Genomic DNA, 23,811 nt, shown 5'->3' with positions numbered 1-23,811 from the left:
AAAAAAAAAAAAAAAAAAAATTTTACCCTCTAGAAGTTCAATGCCAGAAGTAGACATGTAGTTTTCTGTAGTAGAGGATTTCGTATAAGCAGAGATGGACTAGGAATCTGAGAGTATTGAAGGTCAAGGTGAAGTCCAAGCAATAAGCACCAAACTTCAACTAGTGTTAATTAGAAAGTGATTGATTAAAGGAGCTTGGCAAGAAAGGAAAGCACTGAGTCCAACTTTAAGGGCTCTGTATGTCTGGGTTGCTAACTTAAAGTTCCAGGTTAAGGGGTGAGATTTTTTTAAGACTAGGAGTTAGTGATTCTCTGAAGAATGAAGCAGGAAAAAGTGAAGGATAAGCTTCCTTAAGCAACTTGGTGGTAGGGAGGCGGCCTCCGGAAGGAGACATGCCAGGGTCATGGTTGTGAGCTTCGGCACTTCACAGTCCTAGCTCAGCAGCTGCTGTGACAAACATATCAGTTGTTTTTGTCCTTCCTCTTCCTTAAAAGATAGCTGAAATTTATAGAACTTCCAGTTTTCCTGCATCTTCTCTCCTCCATGAGGGCAATTTAAAAAGGCTGCTGTTTGCGCCCTGGTACTTGCGTGAGCTCACATGTGCACACATATACGCCTACCCACTCATGACAGGAATTCTCAAGCCATTTCAGAAGAGATTTTTTTTTTTTTTGTCCTGATAAGACAGGATTGCTAACTTGGTCCTCAGCTGCTATTTGTGGGGTTTCAATAAATAAGCAAATAAAATATAGGAAAACTATTTGGAATAATAATACTTCAAGCAGCTTTTGATAGCCCTTTTAATTCCATACTACAGGTCATTTAGTTCGGAGCCCTGGGTGTTTATAATTCATGATATGTCTTGTTTTGTTTTCTTTGAGTTTTTACATTTTGAAGTAAAATGGAATTATCACTAGTACATTTTTCTGAAGCCATACCAATTTGTCCTTTTTATTTGTTTGTTCAAATGAAGCAGTGCATCAAGTGTGGAATTAGATTAATGGAGTAAATATTATGAATCATACACTCTCTCTAATCTGACACTCTTTCTTCTTCTTTTGACCTCACGTTTTTGTTTTCTGTCTTTCCCTCTCCGCGTAGGCTTTCAGTCCAGTGTAAAGCTGTTGGAGCGCGGGAGCAAAGGTAAAGAATGATGTAATGCGCTGGCTGCCCCAAAGCATCTTTTGTTGTGGAATGGTTATTCCAGTCATCTCTTTATGAATCAAATGTGAGGGGCTGCTTTGTGGACGGAGTCCTTTGCAAGAGCACATCAACGGGAAAGAGAAAGAGACATTCACTTGGAGGGCTCTTGCTGAAAATGGGTTTAACTCTCCTTTTGCCAGTCACCACCAGCCTGACCTCATACACTTTTAGTACAATGGAGTGGCTGAGCCTTTGAGCGCACCACCATTACATCATCGTGGCAAATTAAAGAAGGAGGTGGGAAAAGAGGACTTATTGTTGTCATGGCCCATGAGATGATTGGAACTCAAATTGTTACTGAGAGGTTGGTGGCTCTGCTGGAAAGTGGAACGGAAAAAGTGCTGCTAATTGATAGCCGGCCATTTGTGGAATACAATACATCCCACATTTTGGAAGCCATTAATATCAACTGCTCCAAGCTTATGAAGCGAAGGTTGCAACAGGACAAAGTGTTAATTACAGAGCTCATTCAGCATTCAGCGAAACATAAGGTAAATGCTTTCCTTTTTGCCTTTTTAAAATAAATGGACACACTGAATGGGGAATAATTTTAATTGAAGCCTCCTCTTTAAGTAGAGAAAGTAATTTGAGGAAGTTTTGGTTGCTTTTTAAATTTTGATGCCTTGTGGTATCTCAAAATAATTTACTGTCCATATTGTCACATTTAATAATATTTCTAAACTATGCAGAAGGATTAACTTGCTTTAGTTTGGACAAGTGCTGTATTTTCTTGTGGCTTGCTATAATTATTTTATTAAACACTATTTTATATTATCTGCAAATTTACTGAAAGGAAAGTCATTCTTTTCAAGTTCTTTGGAAAGAAAGTAGGAACTAATTATTAGGGGTGCTTTTTATATGTCATAACACATGTGGTAACACTGGTCAAGACTTAATGATATTATCTTCAAGGAAAGTTATTCCTGGGATACTAAAATGTTGTCTGTGTAGTGAGGAAGGCTGTTTTTTTCTTGACTAATACAAATGAGCTCATGTTTTAATTCAAATAAACAACTGATATCTTTGTTAAGCTGTAAAAGTCATTTTTACAAAAGTTTGTTTAGGTCCAGGGTTATGTTTATTTGCGTATTGTTTGGTTTATTTTGAACTTTACCGTTTTATAGCATAAAGGATTTAAAACCAGGGAATTGTGAGACCACCTACACAGAAACAGCATTGGTTTTGGTTTTTAAGAGTTTTGTATGCTGTCTATCCATAAATTGACTACATCTCATTTTTATTCAAATTATTAATTGAAAACAGGAAGCAATTATTTGCCTCAGCACTGGTAAACGTGAGATCTTACGCAGTAGTTTGAGATTACTTTTCTCACCTTCTTCCTAAGAAGCCTCATGTTTGCATTTCAGGTTGACATTGATTGCAGTCAGAAGGTTGTAGTTTACGATCAAAGCTCCCAAGATGTTGCCTCTCTCTCTTCAGACTGTTTTCTCACTGTACTTCTGGGTAAACTGGAGAAGAGCTTCAACTCTGTTCACCTGCTTGCAGGTAAGGCTCGTGATGGAATTAAAAGGACTCAGAATCTTGTTGAGCTGTGTAAGTAAGCATATTTCACAGTGAGCTCACATTACAATAGATCATCCCAACTTTGGTGTGTAAAATGACTTATTTATAGCTTTTGATTGATGTCACTGTCGTATTTAACTGGAATACTATATCATTCTTCCACATGGGTCAGTGTATTTTTGACTTAGCTCAAGTGCCTCTTCACTTGGTATTAACTGGTAGTGCCACACAGATTTGCACACCCATATGGATAGCTCAAAGCCAGCTGCTTCTGTCTGCCTTTTTCCATTCACCTGTGATAAAAGAACATCAAATGACGAACACCTCAGCTCCCGCTGTTAGTTCCCGTCCCTGTGGCAAGAACCAGACCAATATTACAGTGTCAGACTCTTACTTAACGTTTATAGTTGGAGCGGACTCCAGAGATAAGGTCACCTTTCTGGGCATTATGAACAATGAAATAGAGGGAGAATGTGTGCAGAATGTTTCTTCTGGTAAGTAGGGGAACTGTTTTAAAAGTTACTTGTGTATTTTTATTTGTTTTATAATTTTTAAAAAGTCTCAATGTAGAAATGCTAAGCAACCAGATGATTTTATAAAATGTGTGGGAAGGACCAAATATTCTATATCTGTCCTGAAGGACGGCATCATAGGAGTTAATCCCATCAGATTCCAAAGAAGGCTGTTCATCCTTTGCTTCTCGTTTTGCAAATGAAAATCCTTTCCCTGGGAATATAGCTTGACAGCACACAATAACCTTAACATAAAGCTGCTGTGTTAGGCAGATTCAGCTTCAGTGATAGACAAGAGTGCTCTTAAATATTTGATCTAAGAAAAACAAAAGATTAATTAGTTGTTGGTGTGTTAATAATTTTAAACTCTGTGCAGGTTTAGATAAGATTTCCATGTCTCCCGTTCTCTCTCTCAAGGTTTTCCTCAGTTCTCTAAGAACCAGGATAGTTCCATCTTTTTCATTGTCTATCTGTACACCTTTCATTTATGCTGTGATTCTGTCTGATCTTTCAATTAGTGTTCTTAAGTGAAGCCAGCTTGTCTTAGAATCTAGTTTTCAGAAGTCTGTAACTGAGAATTGTAATATTAGATTCTGTCTCTGTTGATAGACACATTCGTTTACTGGGAGTATAAGTGTGTTAAATATAACAACTATTATTAGCATTTCACTAAACGAATGTGCTGAGTTTAGGAACTCATTTCATGTTTCACATGGCCACTGCATGAGGGACTTTACCTTGGAATCCTGTTAATGGGATCAGGGTATCAGGGTTTTTCTTCTTCTTCTTCTTTTTTTTTTTTTCGAGATGGAGTTTTGCTCTGTCGCCCAGGCTGGAGTGCAGTGGCGCGACCTTGGCTTGCTGCAACCTCTGCTTCCCAGGTCAAGCGATTCTCCTGCCTCAGCCTCTCGAGTAGCTGGAATTCCGAGCACCTGCCACCACTCCTGGCTAATTTTTGTATTTAAGTAGAGACCAGGTTTCACCATGTTGGCCAGTTCTAGTTTCGAACTCTGACCTCAGGTGATCTGCCTGCCTCGGCCTTTCAAAGTGCTGGGATTACAGGCATGAGCCACCACGCCCAGCCAGAGTTTTTCTTAAAGAAGCAGTATACCAAGATGTCCTTTGTGACAGAGTGGTTATCCTGCCCTGCTCTTGTTTGAGACACTTTTACCCCACGGGGAGCCCTTACTGAACATCTCGGTCAAGTAGACGCCCCCCAGAGGAGTGAGCTCACATGGAGTTTCTAGCACAGGTGCTTTAGCCACTTGTTGTTACTCCTTTACCAGAGAGCTTTCCTGTGTTACCTGGGAAGGTTCTTATCGATCCTGTGTAGCCTTGGGAGGGGCACTCACTGGGCAATAAGGAAGAAACAGGACTGCCTGATTAGCTATGTCAACTCTAGGGACACATGGTATGACACACTGAGTCAGAACACCCTGACATCCCCGTTTCATACAGGAAGTGTTTCTTAGGCCTAAAGGAAAGTCTGTGGAGGCCGCGCCAGGAGCCACTTTAACTGTATTAGTAGCACGATATCTTCATCCACACCTCCAGAATCCGGTGTTTCTATTAGCTTAGGAGGTGACTTCAGGGTCTGAATTGCTTGTTTGGGAGTTTCTGAGCAGCTGGATTTCTTGTGACACCTCAGAGGGGATTCTAGATGATTAGAAGCCTTCCCAGTCATCCAAAAGCAATTGGGGATTCTTTTGGTTAGTGAATTTGTTCCTCAGGTTAGGTAGATCATTGGGGTAAGTGGATAACAGTATTGGAGAAAGTTTGGCCATCAATTCTTGGGAAACTGTTTTATTGCCACGGTCCAGCTGCTCAGAGGACAAGCCAGGGATGTGGGACAGAAGGACACATTGACAAAAGTTTCTTAAATGTTTTGGTTGGGGAGAAATAACTGAAAAGCGCGCTAGTTTCTCACAGGGGCTACCGTAAGTTACACGGTCACTGGAGACGATTTTCACTGCTGAGTGCCCCTGTGACTTTCAGCATTTGGAGATTTTTGTCAGTCCCGTTTGGACATGGTCATAGAAAGACAGAGTGGTTTCTTGGAATAATTTTTCTATCAGGTTAGAACTTTCAGCCACCTTGAGAAAAGAAAGCATCAGATATGTGAGATGGTTTTTATGGTCATTAGCTGTGGCAGTGAGGAATTGTGGCCCCACATCTACTCACACTCTCAGGGCTACCTTACCCACAGAAGAATGACTGGGTAACAAGGGAACAAGAGGACTCCCAAGAAATTGATAAGCTCTTTCCTTCAAACAAGAGGACACTGACACTTACCTGGAGGACCTGCTTACATGGTCATAAAAAATGAAGGATTACTGAAGGAGGAGGAAGTGGGATATGGGGAACCTCTACAGGAATGCGGTAGGCTTAGTTCCTTAACATGGACCAGGTCTTGTGTATCTTTGTGTTCCCGCAAGACCTAGCCCTTCTTAAGTTTTCAGTAAATATTTTGATATTAGCTTACCTGAAGATTTTATACTGTTTATATTTCCTATGATTTATTAGTTTAGAATATAAGCGTATTAAGCAGTGATGAAGCCTGAAAGTAGAGAAAACTTCGGATTGTTTTGAAATAAATGATTTGGAAGGTGTATTTATTCTGATAAAGCAAATACATAGCTGCGATGGGAAAATATCTAATATGAAACTTTCTTCATCTATATGAGTAGATGTGAAGATGGTATTAAAATCTGATGAAAATGCTGCTGTAAACAATGCTAATTTTGTGTGGTCCTTAAATACTGGTGTTTGATAAAGAGCTAACAACCCTAGAAATCTAGCTCCACTCATAGGAAGATACAAGTCCTTGAATTCATGTTAATTGAGAACAGTCAGAATAATTATTGTACTTTTTAAAATGTAAATGTAAATTGATTGCTCGATTTAGTCATTAGTAAATAACCTAACCAAGTCAAACCAAACCATAGCATTGTTTCACTCCCAGTGGATTAAAGGGTTTAATATCAATAGCAGCTGGGTGTGGTGGTGCACCCCTGTATTTCCAGCTACTGGAGAAGCTAAGGTGGGAGGATTGCTTGAGAGCAGGAGTTTGAGGTTACAGTGAGCTGTGATTGCAATACTGCATTACAGCCTGGGTGACAGAGAGCCTGTCTCTAAAAAAAACAACAACAAAAAAAAAAAAAAAAGAAAAAAAATTATCAGTAGCAATCTCATCTTAAAAAAAAGAACAAATTTGGATGCCTTAGAAAGTTCTCCATCACTGCCCAGGCATGGTGACTCACGCCTGTAATCCCAGTACTTTGGGAGGCTGAGGTGGGTGGATCACCTGAGGTCAGGAGTTCGAGACCAGCCTGGCCAACATGGCAAAACCCCATCTTTACTAAAAATGTAAAAATTAGCCAGGCATGGTGGCACGGGTCTGTAGTCTTAGCTACTCGGGAGGCTGAGGCAGGAGGATTGCTTGAACCTGGGAGGCAGAGATTGCGGTTAGCCAAGATCATACCACTGCAGCCTCGCGTAGGCGAGACAGTGAGACTCTGTCTCAAAAAAATAAAAAATAAGTTCTCTATTACCATTAATGGGTGGGTAATGGCAAACCACTGTTTCCCTTTTTTTTTCAATTTTGAAGTCAGTTATTGAATAAATACAATTTAAAGACCTGTGTATATTCCCCACAACCCTCTTTGAAATTAAGACTTAAGAATTCATATTGGCTGGCGCGGTGGCTCACACCTGTAATCCCAGCACTTCGGGAGGCCAAGGTGGGCAGATCACCTGAGGTCGTGAGTTCATAACCAGCCTGACCAATTTGGAGAAACCTCGTCTCTACTAAAAATACAAAATTAGCCAGGCGTAGTGGCGCATGCCTGTAATCCCAGCTACTTGGGAGGCTGAGGCAGGAGAATTGCCTGAACCCGGGAGGTGGAGGTTGCGGTGAGCTGAGGTCGCACCATTGCATTTCAGCCTGGGCAACAAGAGTGAAACTCCATCTCAAAAACAAAGAAAAGCATATTAATAGAGTAACAAAATGGGTGTGACATCAATGTATCATAATAATGATTTTATAACCTAGGATGGGCTTTTGTAAGGGAAAAATGCTATAATTCCTATTTGACTAAAAAAATTACAGGATTTCTAATAATTTGAAAAGAATCTAATTCGATTGAGAATATTTCAGAAAAGTTTAAGTATGTTAAATAATTAGAATTGTAGGAAAATATTGACAGAATAAACTGTATATTTTTTCTTTTTAATAAAGTCCTTTGTGTCTGCTAAACTATATTTTGAACTTGTAATAAAAAGTCATAAACGCAGAGAAGACCAGCTTCATGGGAGCAATAGGTAATCTGGGTATAGAAATTATGCAAGGTGTCAGGCATGGTGGCTTATGCCTGTAATCCCAACACTTTAGGAGGCTGAGGCAGGAGGATCACTTGAGCTCAGGAGTTTGAGACTTGCCTGGCCAACAGAGAGAGACCTCATCTCTACTAGAAATTTAAAAAACTAGCCGGGTGCGGTGGTATCATAATTATAGTCCCAGCTACTTGGGAAGCTCACTTGAGCCCAGGAGTTTGAGATGGCAGTGAGCTGTGATTGCGCCACTGCACTCTAGCCTGGGTGACAGAGTGAGACCCTATCTCCAAAAAAAAAAAAAAAAAAAAAGAAAGAAATTACACAAGGTAGAGCTAAAGAGAGCCATGCTCTATGCCATGTGCTGGGCCTGTCTTTGTTTTTTCTCCTGCAGATACAAGATTTAAGATTGAGGGGAAGGGGAAAGATGGGGATTGGAGAATCCAAAAAAGGAACCATTTTCAAGGGTTGGTAATACCTTTCATGTTACTGCTAAACCTTAGATATCGACCAAAGAAAAAGGATCAGAAAAGAGCAGGAGGGAAGAAAAACTAGGTCCTAGTGGTAAAAGTGTTACCTGAGCACAGGATCTATATCTGCATCTGCAGAAGGTTTCAGGGTCTTCTGGTCAACTCAGTGCCATGCCCACACCCATTCCCTAGGTGATCTAACATCTGCATTGAGGAAATCCCTTTAAGCTGGAAAGAACAACGGATAAGGGATCAAAGCTGTAGCCTGTGTTTTCTGTGTGTGTGTGTCTCTGCTCCTTATGGCAACTTTGGATAAGTCATTTAACCTGAATTATCTTGTATTTTTTCATCTCCTAAAAAGAGATAGTAACGCTTGCCTTATTATGAGGATTGTGTTAGACAACAGATGCCAAATTTCTGTATCAATAGTCTAAAAGACTATCCTTTAAAAAAATAAGAAACTTAGCAGTATGAGTTTGAAAACCAAAAGAATCAGTTACCAACATTGACTTTTTGAGCAACCTTTTTTGGTATTTTCAACAACCTGGAGAAAACTAGTTCTCTGAAAAATAAACTTGTTTCTTGGCTTTTACTTAGTCACTATGTATCAGTTTATTCTACTTGTCTATTTCTAAGAGCGCCAGATTAGAAGTAAATACATGTGAAAAAAAGGAAAACGATTGAATTTGGGCTTTTATTTTATGCTGACATACGGTAAAGAGAGTAAATGGGTTAATTTAGTAGAAATAAAGATCAACCTGCATGTGAAAAATGCTGTTCTACTATGTCCTTCTCTCTCCCTAGTTATAGCCTGAGTAAAAGCAAAAGGGCTCCACCAGGCTTATTAATTCCACAGCACTCCTTTCTGTCCTGTGATGCGGTAGAGGATAACCCTACGGCGATTGGGGGGAGAAAACCATAAATGGACCACAGACTTCAGCCCTTTCATTTACAAATGAGGAAAATAACAGAGCTGCTGAGTGACTCTCCCAAGCTCTCGCTGCCCAAGGCCCACATCCACAAGAAATTCCAGAGTCTTCTGGAATTTTGTCAGGAGGCTAGATTGGGAATCAAGGGTTTCGGATCAGGCTTATTCTGAAAGGCTCTTTTTGTAATAGCTCTTTCTCAGTCTTTTTGAGAATTTCCGTCATATTCTTCATATTTTATAGAATATAGCAATCTATAAAAATATACTGTATATAAAATTTTTTAAAGCATTAAACTATGTTAGCCAGAAGAGATCATCAAGTGAAAGTCTACTCTGTTTTATGCTGGTGTATAGCTGTGAATAAGGGTAGAGGATACCATTTATTAACACAGCAAAGGTCTTCGATTAATGTTTGCTATGGTTAAAGACCAAATACTCATTTCTTTGTTTTGAGTTGGACTTACTATTGTAGCTAGACCTACAAGTGAACAAAAATGTATTAGACTCTTTACACATTTTCAATTTAACAAGGACCTAGATTCTGATAACTGTTCTGTGTAATAAATGTATAGTTTTGGTTTAATGGAATTACTATCCTTCCTCATGCAAGTATAATAGAACCTGATCTTCCTGGTTATGGATTTTGCTGTTTGTGCTCTTATAATCAATTCTGTTATCTAGTTTGGTATTTCTTCTTCTTTGTCTGGAGAAGGGAAACGTCAGTAATTCCATTTCGAATCCTGTAGCATTTGGTCAATGAGATTGAAGTTAGTGGATTTCAGTCAAAGTATACCAATTATTAAGGAATTGACCGCTCTTGTGTCTAAAAAACTGCAGTGACTGAGAGTCACTGAAAACAGACTAAAAATAGATGCGATATGCACACATACACACACAATGGAATATTCAGCCTTAAAAAAGAAGGAAATCCTACCATTTTGCAACAATATGGGTGAACCTGGAGGACATTACGCTAATTGAAATAAGCCAGACACAGAAAGACAAATACTGCATGGTATCACTTACATGTGGATCTAAAAGAGTCAAACTCATAAAATCAGTAGAACGGTGGTTACCCGGGGCTGGAGGACGGGGGTAATGGGGAGATGCTGCATAAAGAGTACAGACTTTCAGTTACATGATGAGTAAGTTCTAGAGACTTAATGTACAGCACGGTGACTATAGTTAACAATAAATGTATCATATACTTCAAATTTGCTGAAAGAGTAGATCTTAAGTGTTCTCACCACAACAAAAAGAGCGTAGCTATGTGAGGTAGTCATTCCAAGTGTATATGTGTATCACATCATCATGCTGTACACCTTAAATAGATAAAATGTTTGTCTGTTAATCATACTTCAGTAAAGCTGGGGGAAAAGGTGCTGTTTGCTCACTGGCTGCTGTGTATTTCTGGCTCTGTTTCTGAGTCTCAGTAGGCATGAATTCGTCTAAATTGGATCATCTTTTCTCCGATTGCTATCTGCCAGTGTGGAAAGTCAGTCATGTCTCTTCCCAGCTACCAGTGGCGAAGACATATGCTTGAGACCGTCTTTTGAAACAAACAGACTAGAGAGCCAACTAAAGATTAAAGATAGTCCCTTGGTTCCCCATCCTGATATTGTGCACAAACCAAACAGAAGCACCCCAGATGACAACAGTGACATCAGTCTTCCCTTGCCCCAGTTGTGGCAGCTGTGTGGTCTAGAGAAACACCAGGTCCAGCATATTCTTCAGCCCTTTCACTCACTCAGCCTCTCAGTGTTTGATGGGTACTTCCATGGTTGTGCCTTGGACTGGGCTCTCGGGGGTGAGGATATTGGAAAAGCAAAAGTCTTGCCCCTGCCCTTGAAAATCTAGTGGTTAATTTGGGAAAATGCACCTAAAGTGGATGAAACAAAGAGCAGTGTACGATCATTTGCTAAAATGTATGATACAGTGATAAGGGATGATTCAGTGTAGTCTGCAGAAGTCAGGGAAGACTTAATTAGGGCAATGGAATTTTAATCAAACCTTGAAAGATGAGTAAGATTTGGGTAGGGAGGGTTCTTCGAATTCTGAGGCGGAAAGAGAACATGATTAAAAATGTCAGGAATGAACATAGATTTGGAGGGGCAGTGAGGAGACCAGAGTGGATTTTTTGTGAAGGAGAGAACTGGGAATTGAGAGGATGTGAGAGAAAATTATGTAAGCTCTTTAAATCAGAAGGAAGAATTTGTACTTTAAGGTGATGGGTGTTGTGAGCTATTGGAGATATGGCTGCAACACCTGTCGTCTCTCAGTCACCAGATCTTTCTTCCAGCCTCTTGGGTCTGTCTGGTTTTCTGGTCTCCTGCTACCATGAAGTCAATTGAACGTTATTCCTCCCCCAGATTGCTCCAGGAGCCTCTTAACTGGTCCATTCACATGCTCTGTCTTGCCACCTTCCAATCCGTTGCTCACACTGCAGCTAAAGTTACATTTTTATTTTGTATTTTTAAACTAATTCAGATTATATCACTTCTCAGTTTAATATGCATCAATAATATGCAGTGCTCTTAAGATAAATTACAAAATTTTAACTGATTGACAAGGCCCCGCAGTGGCTGGCTTCTGCCTACCTTGCTAACTTCATCCAGTGCCACTTTAAGTCCTCAGTAGTTGTTTTGCCTTAGCTCCTTAGGCCTCCTCCCTGTTGCTCTAAACCTACAACATCATGCGCCCTGGGCCTTCGCAGAGGCTCTCTCCTCTGCCCTGGGCTCTTCTCTCTGCTATTTACCTAGGTGTTTCCTGCTAGATTCAATGTAGTTGTCCAGCCTTCCCTAGCTACCAGGCAAAGTTGGTTTCTATATGCCTTTGGCCACCTACCATAATTAGTTAATTATTCATCTAATTATTTGGTTAAAGTTTATCCCATAAAACTGTCAACTCCAGAGAAGGCCCTCTGTCTTGGTCACCACTGTTCTGTTACCTAGCACTATGTCAGACTCATAGTAGGTGCTATTAAATGTTTTTTGAACTTATATGTAAAACGCAGTTATCCCTTTCTCCCTCACTGCTCTGTGAGATCTCTTGTCAAAATGTGTAGTCGGCCAGAGAGAAGGACTGTAGACAGAATGGAATATACAGAAGTGGTCTTAGGGGAGAGCCTGCGGCTAGATGGCTTAGAAAGCTTTGCGCTTCACATGGATAGCCTGAGAAGTGAGCTGTATAGTGTGATTCATGGACAGTTTACAAGTTAGTCAGATTTTATTCTTGAATCATTCTCCAGACACTAGACTTGTATTCCTTTTTCCTCTTGACTCAAGTTTCCCCTATTGATAATCTCATTTCATTATCCATTTTGATGATGATTATAGACATGTCCAGCAGCCACACCATCCTCATTTGGGGTGTAATTGTAGTTGGTGTCTCATTGGTTTCCTATGGGATGTGCCCTGATTCCCTGAGCCATGGAGATGTATTACAGGACTCTCCACACCGTTACAGAGTCCTGCACCATTTAGGGGCATCAGAAAAAATTTTCTTTCCCTTTCATGTAAAGTCCTGTGGATATGGAAGAATCATAGTAACGATTGAATGTTGCTTTTGGATAACCAAAGTGGCACTCACCAATTTTATCTTTTTTCCTGTAGTAAAAGAAAAAATGTTTTTTTCTTGCCTTTTGCCTCCCCGCTCACCCTGAGAGTCTTCTGGGGCATTGTGGTCTAGGAATAGGAAGCAGATTTTGTGCCCCCACCCACACCAACTAGCTTTTGGCTTTGAATGGAATCAGGAAATCCTTTGGAACACCAAAAATATACAAGACTTATGTCCATCAACAGCTATTCATTGTAACAAGGAAGGATTCAATAAACATTTATTGAATTCTAATTATGTGCCAGGCACTATGCTAAATGCTGAGGTGATTACAAAGGAGTATAAGACATAATTCTTACCCATCAGCAGCTCACAATAGCTGGAGAAGTAAGACAGGTCACAACACATACAGTTATTTCACAGTTAGTAGGTCAGTGGTAGATACTGCCAAATGATTGGTATAAATTTTATAGAGCCTCTAAGCCGGCAAGACCATGTCTGGATACGCTGGTCAAAGAAGTTGTTTGTTTGTTTTTAAACAGAATTAGGGAAGATAGTATCATGAAACTTTTGTCTTAGTGGTAAGTATGTGTAGGTGTTCAGAGGGTTTGAGTGGAAAATGTATTTTGTTGATCATGCTAAAAAATTTGGGGAACATACTGCTATAGAAGAGGTGCAACTTGTGCTTGCCTGTAGTTTAGAAGGAAATACAAAATGGATTGGAAAGGTTGAATTTTCAAAAGCCTCAAGGCGGGAAAGCACAGATGTGTTAGGAAAACAGTAGGGAGAGTCTGTGACTCTGGCTCTCCTACTTACAGAGCTTGTTAATTCTATTCGGCCACGTGGTAGATTCTGGCTGTATTCCTTTTGATTGGTTATTCTGGTTGCACAAGTCTTTAGAACAATCTTTGTTTCAGGGCGTTTAAGAGGAGTTTTTCTGGGCATAGTTATGTATTGCCAATTTAAAAGATCAGCAGAATAGTATCACTCTACATCTTCTGAGAACTAGTCCTTGAATAACACATCTGAATGTTGCCGATTGAATTGATTTAACTATTATCCTTAGTTGGCCAGGCGCGGTGGCTCAAGCCTGTAATCCCAGCACTTTGGGAGGCCGAGACGGGCGGATCACGAGGTCAGGAGCTGGAGACCATCCTGGCTAACACGGTGAAACCCCGTCTCTACTAAAAATACAAAAAAAGTAGCCGGGCGCCTGTAGTCCCTGCTACTCGGGAGGCTGAGGCAGGAGAATGGCGTGAACCCGGGAGGCGGAGCTTGCAGTGAGCCAAGATCCGTCCACTGCACTCCAGCCTGGGCGACAGAGCCAGACTCCGTCTCAAATAAATAAATAAATAAAATTAAAAAAAATAAATATTATCCTTAGTTATAAGATCTGGACATTCTGAGTCATAAGAAATTACAAGTTGCATAATTTTAGTGTTTAGTGATTTGTCTGCTGGTGCTTTGAAAATTTTTCATTCATTTGTTGTATATGTGGTAACTGTTGTATATGTTTTAACTACCAAAATTAGATAGAATTTCCCATTTCCCAAGTGTGTCAGGTGATAGAGTTGTTTAATACAGGGTGAGCTTTTTTGGAGATGTCATTTATAGGATAAATTTTGTGAGATGTAGGCTACTTGTCAGCCTTCCTGAAAGAGAAATGCGTATCTCTCCACTCTTCTCTTGGTCTGTGCTCCAGTAGATGGTGGGATAGGGTGGATGGAATGAAAGCTTTAAATTAATGCTTTAGATCATTTGGGATTTTTCTTTTTAGTACGGCTAGTTGGAGAGTTGGCTATATGGGAAATAGATGAAATGCTGCTAATGTTGTGGAAAACACGTCACCGCTCTCTACCTTCCTAGGAGTAATTTACCAAACCTGTGTGGCTTGGCTTAGCCAGACCAAAGTGTCTACATTGAAACATTAGTTACACATTTTGTTTGCTTTCTTTAGGGGTATGAAATTATGTTGCTTTTTTTTTTTTCTTTTCTTCAACTAGTTTCAACTCTCCATGTTTACTGTCTGCTGATCCTGAAAGAATTGTGACCATACTTTAGTCTGTTTGTGAGTGTCTAGAGAACGAAGTTGCCTAAATCAGACATGTCAGACTGAGGCATAACAGAATTACTCTTAAGAGCAATTAAAGTACTTTACTGCAAAATAAACATTTTCATTATTTTCCATTTTTAATGTTAGAGTTGTCTCCTTTGTGTGATCATAAAGCAACAGATTTTCTTTCCAGTATGGAGAGAAGAGAGAACTGTCCTCTACAGGTGAAGGTGTACTCTAGTTTTTCACATATATTCTAAAATAAGCAACTGAAAGGATTGTGTTTATGTTACAAAAAGGGAGTTTTGTTTTACAAAATAATTAAACTATGTGAGAACTACAAAAGAATGTAATGGCCAGGCATGGTGGCTCATGCCTGTAATCCGAGCACTTTGGGAGGCCAAGGCGGGCAGATCACCTCAGGTTGAGAGTTGGAGACCAGCCTGACCAACATGGAGAAACCCTGTGTCTACTAAAAATACAAAATTAGCCGGACAAATTAGCTGGGCGTGATGGCGCATGCCTGTGATCCCAGCTATTTGGGAGGCTGAGGCAGGAGAATTGCTTGAACCCAGGAGTTGGAGGTTGTGGGTGAGCGGAGATTGTGCCATTGCACTCCAGCCTGTGCAACAAGAGCAAAACTCCGTCTCCAAAAACAAACAAAAAACAAGAATTTAACTGCATAGTTCAAAACTGTGCAACCATATGAACTATATGCAGATTATTTAAAATATAAAAGTTAAATTTGCATATGACTTTTTAGAAAAATGTCTTCCATAAAGTAGAGCTTTGTATCAATATTATTTCTTTGTATAACCATGGAATCCATTCACAATATAGGGTGGGAGGGCAGTTCTCTTTGATTCTGCCTTCCTTGAAGGCGGCTCTGTCAATTGATAAATCTCTAGTGACTTGCTCCCTATTTAAATGAAGGCATGAGTGGAAAGGTCCTGTCTCTCACTGCAGGAAACCATCTTTAAAGTCATGGAATTGCTAAAAGGATAGGGATCTATTTTTAGAACTTTGGCCTTAAAAACATTTTAAGAATATCACTAAGCCACAGTAGAGTACTACTTTTATTATGTAAATATACTTCCATTTTAAGAAAATACTGTGATTTATAACTGATTGCATGGGTGAGAGGGAAGAAAAAAGAGTGACCAATTAGAATTGTTTAGTAGAGTTGTTATATGTATTTTATTTTGCTTAGCAGATTTTTCCCTCCCAAAATGGAATGGTGGTTCACGTTTGCTTTTACAGAAAATCGTATTTATGATTGGAATTGTGAAGGAGGTGCTCCTAAGGGAAAATGTTTTCATGGCTGAATTAGGATAAGGTGTTATCTAAATCAGGAATGCCTTAGAAGCTGTATGTACCACATGTTTTCTGTGTCGGAAGTAGTATCTATGTTTTTATTTGTAAACATGCATTCTTTTGGTTGGATTTATGGAAGACTAACAAACAGAAACATGGGTTTTTAGCATTGCGGTCTGGCTGCCTGTGCACCCACAGCTGTGGAGGCCAAGACGCTTCTCTGCCTGCAGAGACTGCCCATCCCTGTTTCTCAGCAGGCTGGAAGTGTCTGCGTATTTGTCTTCCTTCCTCTTAGCACAGATACTTCCAGAATAGGGGGCACAGTCATTCTTAGGTTCAGGTCCATGTTAGGGAAACACATATAGGTTACTATGACTCCGTTTTCTGCATTCCCAGATGATAAACAGCATAAAATTAGGAACAGGAGAAACTTGGCAAGATTGGACAGTGAGTCAAGTCTTCAGACAACTTTAAAAAATATGCGCAAATTTTTTCAAGAAGCTTATCAGTTTTTCGGTACTGCTTTTCACAGTAAATAGCGGATAATGGTCGATGTTATGTCTTGTAATGGAATCTAGCTTGGAGTCCCTGGGACAACAAAGTTATGACGAGGGCAGATAAGAGGACGCTTCATTCTCTGTCTCCGTCAGCCATTTGGAGCAGAAAGTTTGCATGATTGAACTTTCCTTCTGAAGTAGATCTTGTTTGTAAGAGAACTTATGAAAGGAAGAGGGACATTTTAAACACGTTTCAAAACTGAGTTGCTGGTGAGGCCACAGATAGTTTTCAGAGGTTCAAGGGAATCAGGCAGTGTCTCATCTGTTGTTAATTAATGAAACGAAACTGGAGTCACTAGAGTGCAGCAGTGAATGAAAGGTCAGTGAATGGAAAAAACTGTCAATGAAGGAGGATGTCAGCAGAGTGGAACATTGTCATAGATAAAGATCAGTGAAAATGTACTCTGGCCGAGGTGGTGTTTTCTGGAAGTGACTAGGAGCCAGTTTGGGACATTTCAAGCCAAACTGAGCACTAAATGAATGTTCTGATTGCAGCTAAATCTGTTAGATATTTTAAAATATTTGTTTGTTTGAATTTGTTCTAGATATCAGTTGAAAAAGCTTCTTTTTGTTTTATAATATGTTTTACAGTGTAGTGTTGTTGTTATGTTTGGCTCTTTTGTTTTGAGGCTGAACGATGGTTTCTTTCTCTCCTTTGTTTCTGTTCTCTGTCTCAGAACTTTCTAGAGCCACATTTACTTTTGAGGTCCACTGAAGTCAAAGTGACGTAGGATTACTGTACTAATTAACGCTAGAGCTGGACCTCAGACAGCCTGGCTGATGGCTCAGTTTATGATTATTGCAGAATTGCGTCTCCTCTGAAAGTTGTTCTGTAGGGGGTGACCTGAAAGCCAAGACATGGCCTCAACTTTACTACCAACTTGTGTAAATGGTCATGAACAAACCAGTGACCATATTTACATTTCAACTAGTTCATCTGTAAACTTTGTTATTGGTGTCGTGTGAAATTGCCTTTAAAGAGATTCTCCTTTCTCTGGTCTTGTCAGATCTTCTTTCTTCTCCCTCATTGAAGCCTTTGAGCAATATGGCTTTGGGGAAACAAGGCTCTTCCATCAGTTTGGGAAAGGACCATGGCCGTTTTAGCCTGGTCACAGCTGGGAGGCCAGGACCCCGTGAATATCATCAGCAAGGCTGTCCCTGCATCCAAGGGAGAGTTGAAGGTAATTCCATAGGATTTAGAAAAGTAGACTTATAACCTGGCTCTTCCAGTTATTATATTACGTGATTCTGAGCCTATATTATGTGATTCTGAGCCTTATCTATGAATGGGATTAGTAGTAATACCTACCTCATAGGGCAGTTATAAGAGTGTGTAAAATACCTATAGAGTGCTTAGAGCAGCGTTTGTCACACAGTAAGCGTTCAGTACGTTCTAGGATTACATACATTATAAAAATAATCATTTATAAGGTTAAAATGAAATTCAAGTGGCATTTCCTTGGATTCTGTGGTTTCTCTTTGAGAACATTTACTGGAATATTGTTTTGTTGGATGTATGTATGTATTTTTTTGAGACAGAGTCTCACTTTGTCACCCAGGCTGGAGTGCAGTGGTGCGATCACAGCTCACTGCATCATCAACCTCCTGGGCTCAAACAATCCTCCCACCTCAGCCTCCCAAGTAGCTGGAACTACAGGAACACACCAGCATGCCTGGCTAATTTTTGCATTTTTTTTTTTTTTAATAGAGATGGAGTTTCTCCATGTTGCCCAAGCCGTTTTGTTGGATTTAAATGACAACCATTCCATGAACTATTTTAGAGCCAGAATAGAAAAATATATGAAGGCAGTTCTTTAGAGAAACACCAGAACTGGCAGGGTGCAGTGGCTCATGCCTGTAAACCCAGCACTGTGGGAGGCTGAGTTGGGGGGATCACCTGAGCCTACGAGTTTGAGACCAGCCTGGGCAACATAGGAAGGACCCTGTCTCTACAAAAAATACAAATATTAGCTGAGCGTGGTGGCGCCCGCCTGTATCCCTGGCTACTCAGGAGGCTGAGGTGGGAGGATCACTCACTATGGACTGGACAGTGTTAAGTTCTTTATATGTACTTAGCTTGGGAGGCAGAGGTTGCAGTGAGCTGAGATCATGCCATGCCACTCCAGCCTAGGCCATAGAGTGAGACCCTGTCTCAAAAAAAAAAAAAAAAAAAAGAGAAACACCAGAACTGCATGTTAATAGACATGACATTAAAATTTAATATCATACAATTAAATTAAAATAGTGCCTGTCAGTTGTTAGGTTGGGTAGGTGTAAGAAAAGCAAAGAATGATGAGAATCTTTAACATTTATTGTTACAAGAACTACCTTGGGGAAAAAACTCACTGTAAATAATGACTGTATTATTCAATTACAGAGACTGAAAAGGAACAAAACACGAATAGAAACAAAAGCATATATTCTAAACGGTGGGCACTCATATACCAATATTGGCTGACCCCCTTTTTTTGAGATTGTCTGTGGGTTATACTTGTAGGTATAGGAGTTCTGATTGACTCCATTTCAGTAGTCGCTTTGACCTTAGCATAGCATTTCGTAAGTGTGAATTCCACTAGCTCTTAATATATTTTAGGGGGAATTCCATGGTCAGATAAGTTTGGGGAAACTTACTAGACTTCAATAAATGAAACCAGTTTCTTTGAAGATACTTCTTAGAACCTTTAATAAGTTAATATGTGCTGTGACTCTCCCAGGGCGCTAGGATATACAATATTTTTCTCATGTTTTGGACCGCTATCCTATCTGTCAGCTTCTTTCAGGACGTTATTGCTCTGGGGCACACTATGAGAAGTTAACCTTACAGGCATTCTTTTTTCCACTTTGTGTCTCAGATGAATCCTAAGGAGGTGTAGCTAAACAATTGTGGATCAAAGGTGGAAGAAGGCCGCACAGATGGCGCTAGGTAACTGAATGTCTGATCACTATAACAAAAAAACAGGGAGACCGAGGCGGGCAGATCACCTGAGGTCAGGAGTTTGTGACCAGCCTGGCCAACTTGGTGAAACCCTGTCTCTACTAAAAATAAAAAATTGGCCGGGCGTGGTGGCATGCGCCTGTAGTCCCAGCTACTTGGGAGGCTGAGGCAGGAGAATCGCTTGAACCCGGGAAGCAGAGGTTGCAGTGATCTGAGATCACGCCACCGCACTCTAGCCTGGGCGACAGAGTGAGACTCTGTCTCAAAAAAAAAAAAAAAACCACTGATACCTCCTGAGTGCTTTACTATTTGCCAGGCACAAAATACTTTTGATATACTAACTAATTCTCTCAACAACTCTGTGAGATACGTGTGATCGTTATCCTCATTTTATAGATGAGGAAACTAAGAGTCAGAGGGCTTAAGTAACTTGACAAATCAGACAACTAGAAAGTGGTAAAGCCGGGACAGGAACTCAGGTACAAGGGCTTGTGCTCTTACTTCCTCTGCTGTATGATCAGGGGGCTTGCCCACATGTGTATGCTGTATGTACTATGGCTTCTACGTGTGCATGCATGGGGCGGTGTGAGGGTAGTATTCTTGGACAAGAGAACAGCATGGAAATGTGAAATAATAGTGAGTTTTGTGTGGCTGGAAGTCATAATTGGAAATGGTAAGAAATGAAACCGGAGGCCAAGGCAGGCGGATCACCTGAGGTCGGGAGTTCGAGACCAGCCTGAGCAACATGGAGAAGCCCCATCTCTACTAAAAATACAAAATTAGCTGAGCGTGGTGGCACATGCCGGTAATCCCAGCTACTCCGGAAGCTGAGGCAGGAGAATTGCTTGCATTTGGGAGGCAGAGATGCCGTGAGCTGAGATCACGCCATTGCACTCCAGCCTGGGCAACAAGAGCGAAATTTCGTCTCAATAAATAAATAAATAAATAAGAATTGAAACCATGAAACAGTAAGGTGCAGATCCTGAGGGCCTGTGACACAAAGGAATTTGTGATTTCTATAATGGATCCACGTATTCTGCCTATCAGGTTACCTTAAGAACTTCAGTTAGTGGAAGACCTTTAACTGCTTCTGTGTTAAAAAATATAGAGACAGACACTTGGTGATGTTGGAGGCCAGGCCACTCTTTTACATTCTGCAGGTGGCATAGTTGTCAACTGCCTACCATTCTAACTTGCTGCATTGAGGACCCTGCACTGAGCCTAGACAGTAGAGACAGGCGTCTGGCTGAATTATGCTTGAATTGAACATAATACAGGGCAGATGATTCCCTCTCAACTTCCTGCACTTCTAGCAGTTTTCAAGGGCATGTTTTGTATGTTTCTTGAAGTGGGAGAAAGTCTAATACAATGTAACTCAGGGAGATGAAGATAAATACTTTAGTGAGATTTCAGGGTCTTGTTCAAGGCTCAGTTAAGAAGGTACTATCTTCTTTTTTTTTTTTTTTTTTTGAGACAGAGTCTCGCTCTGCCGCCCAGGCTGGCGTGCAGTGGCCGGATCTCAGCTCACTGCAAGCTCCGCCTCCCGGGTTCACGCCATTCTCCTGCCTCAGCCTCCCGAGTAGCTGGGACTACAGGCGCCTGCCACCTCGCCCGACTAGTTTTTTGTGTTTTTTAGTAGAGACGGGGTTTCACCCGGTTAGCCAGGATGGTCTCGATCTCCTGACCTTGTGATCCGCCCGTCTCGGCCTCCCAAAGTGCTGGGATTACAGGCTCGAGCCACCACGCCCGGCCGAAGGTACTATCTTCTAATAAGACTTAATATGTTATTTGTTGTTGTTTTTTGTTTTTTTGTTTCTTTGAGATGGAGTCTTGCTCTGTTGCTGAGGCTGGAGTGCAGTGGCGCAATCTCGGCTCACTGCAACCTCCGCCTTCTGAGTTCAAGCGATTTTCCTGCCTCAGCCTCCCGAGTAGCTGGGATTACAGGCATCCACCACCATGCCTGGCTAATTTTTGTATTTTTAGTGGAGACGAGGTTTCACCATGTTAGCCAGGCTGGTCTCAAACCTCTGACCTCAGGCAATCTGCCTGCCTTGGCCTCCCAAAGTGCTGGGATTACAGACGTGAGCGACCGAGCCCTGCCTTGTTTTTTAATTTAATATTAAAAATATACGAGGATCCCCTGTCATCCAAATCTCCTTGATTCGGACTTAGTGAATAGTGAGGGTTCGGATAGGAAGGCTTTTATCTGAAAATTTATCAGAATCTGTTTGGTTCCTGTGTTTGGGTTTGGCTAGCAAGGAATATTTAGATTGGAAAGCAAATAACCTTACTCTTTTTTTTTTTTATTTTTCTCAGAGGCAGTGAAAGCACCTCCTTGGCTACATAGATTTCACGCCATTGAGTGGTGGCAAGACTGGCTTAGTGAAGGTCATAGAGCAGATCATTATAAGGACAGGACTAGAAAAAACTGAATTCTTCTAATTCTGAGTTCAGTAATCTTGCCACAAAGCCTTCCTGTACCCTAAGCAATTAGTCTGTCAGCACTTCTTTATAGTGCTTGCTGAGATGGACAGGAGCTCTGCAGACGTCAGTGGTAATTACGGAGACCTTGACTAACTGCCCAGGGAATCTCCAGAACTTGATAGAATGTGTGTTGGTGGGAGTATGTTTGTGATACCTTTGCAATGAAAAATTTGTATGGTAGGAAGATATAAAGTTAATTGTAGAAATAATTTTTGACTCAATTTTATTTTGAAGAAGTTGCATTCAGCCTCAGTTCTCATTTCTTATATCCCCATTTTGCTTCTGTGAATTATTGGCTTGGTTACTCGCTACTAACTTTAAATCCTCTTTATGTTCCACAAAAAAAAAACATTTGCATGGGGAGTGGGGAGCAAATGTTGTAGGGTATGTGAAGATGAAGAGAATGTCTGAGAGAGGAGTCATTTTAAGTGCCTTCAGGACTGGCCTATCCACATGGTAGCAATACAGGCCGAGCCTAGTGCTGGATTATGCTTCAGTCTTAGCATCAGCAGCTGTAGCCAGGAATAGGTGTGCAGTGATACCCACTTGGATCCATGGGTTCAGTTTTTATGTTTTAAACTGTTGTAGCTGAGCAGTTCACAGAAGGCTGGTTTTTATTTTGTGCGTGGCATAATTTTTTTATAATTTTATAATGTTTATTCTTAGGTGGGTTTGCTGAGTTCTCTCGTTGTTTCCCTGGCCTCTGTGAAGGAAAATCCACTCTAGTCCCTACCTGCATTTCTCAGCCTTGCTTACCTGTTGCCAACACTGGGCCAACCCGAATTCTTCCCAATCTTTATCTTGGCTGCCAGCGAGATGTCCTCAACAAGGTGGGTGCTTTGAAAATATCCTTCATTGCCGGGTTTATATTGTTAGCTGGAGAAACAGCAGTTACCCATTATGTCATTTGAAACACACTCCAGTCTCAGAAAGGAGCTGCTATGCCATTCTGAATGTGCTTCCCAGGTAACAGTTGCATCATCTCTTGGAGTGTTAATTTGTTTGATGTTACTTTTTGCCACAGGACACCTAAACTGTTGTCATGTTTTCTTGTTTTTCATAGGTCCAAGAGACCTGAAGTAGGACAGGATTTTTCAGAAGGTTAGCCTTATATTATTAGGGTATTAATCGATCTATTAAAATAATTGGGCACACTCAGAAAGGTAATACTTCCTGGATTATCACACATTTAGAAATGTATTTATTTATTACAACACACTAGAAAGGGATGCAGGTTGGACTTGCATTGAGGAAGGTCCTCATGATGACTGCTGGCTGGGGGTTAGGGAAAGGTGTTAAAAAGATGGTGAGGACAAAGGCTGAAACTATGCACTGCCAGCCTCCCTGAGCTAAAGCTCTTTGGAGGAGTTTGGTTGAGAAAGAAGAGGGAAGAGCATGGATTCTTGATGAAAAAGACACCGGCCCTACTGGACAAAGCATGCCCTAATGGAGAAACACATTGGATTGAGTGAGGCCTTTGTATATAATAGTACAAGCAGAACAGCAATAGAACTATAATCTGACTCCACAGCTTGTATGCTCTTAATTAGTAATGCTACAAAACAGTGCTCTTACTGCGTGGAAAAGTGATTTTTCTCTAAAATCTCTTAATTTACGTCACCATAAATTGAAAAAGCCGTCAGAGATCTTAATTCAACTATTGGTGATTTACAAGTGCCACTTTCCTCTACAAAGGAAGTACCCCTTAACACTTTCTCCTTGAGTAACTAGAAGAATTGGGCTGGTTGTAAAATAAGCCTCCAGACTGCCTTTCTTTAGCACCTGGAAGGCAAGGCTTCCTAGGAGGAAGAAAAATACCCTATCATCAGGTCATTGGGTAGCAATAAGGCATTCGTGTGTGTGTGTGTGTGTGTGTGTGTGTGTGTGTGTGTGTGTGTGTGTGTGTGTGTTTAAAACTCCTGCCTCTTCAAAATTTTGCCTCAACAC

General features: G+C 40.7%; 1 protein-coding gene across 7 annotated transcripts in view; it reads left to right on the top strand.

The window, feature by feature from the left end:
• The window catches only part of DUSP16 (dual specificity phosphatase 16), a 92,083-nt gene that overhangs the window by 41,725 nt on the left and 26,547 nt on the right, over positions 1-23,811 (top strand). For 2 of the 7 annotated variants that reach the window (XM_065523767.2, XM_065523768.2), the window contains exons 2-5: positions 1,102-1,694; positions 2,571-2,709; positions 17,453-17,626; positions 22,531-22,694. In XM_065523767.2, coding sequence (XP_065379839.1) covers positions 1,467-1,694; positions 2,571-2,709; positions 17,453-17,626; positions 22,531-22,694 — 705 coding nt within the window. In that variant the 5' untranslated portion in view covers positions 1,102-1,466. Of the gene's footprint in view, positions 1-1,101; positions 1,695-2,570; positions 2,710-17,452; positions 17,627-22,530; positions 22,966-23,811 lie in introns of all 7 variants that reach the window. The other 5 variants (XM_005570177.5, XM_074006290.1, XM_074006291.1 and 2 more) reach the window with 3 other exon arrangements.

Source organism: Macaca fascicularis, chromosome 11, assembly GCF_037993035.2.
Source record: "Macaca fascicularis isolate 582-1 chromosome 11, T2T-MFA8v1.1".
Lineage (NCBI taxonomy): Eukaryota > Metazoa > Chordata > Mammalia > Primates > Cercopithecidae > Macaca > Macaca fascicularis.
The sequence above is the reverse complement of the archived record's forward strand: the minus strand, read 5'-3'. Positions and strand labels throughout refer to the sequence as shown.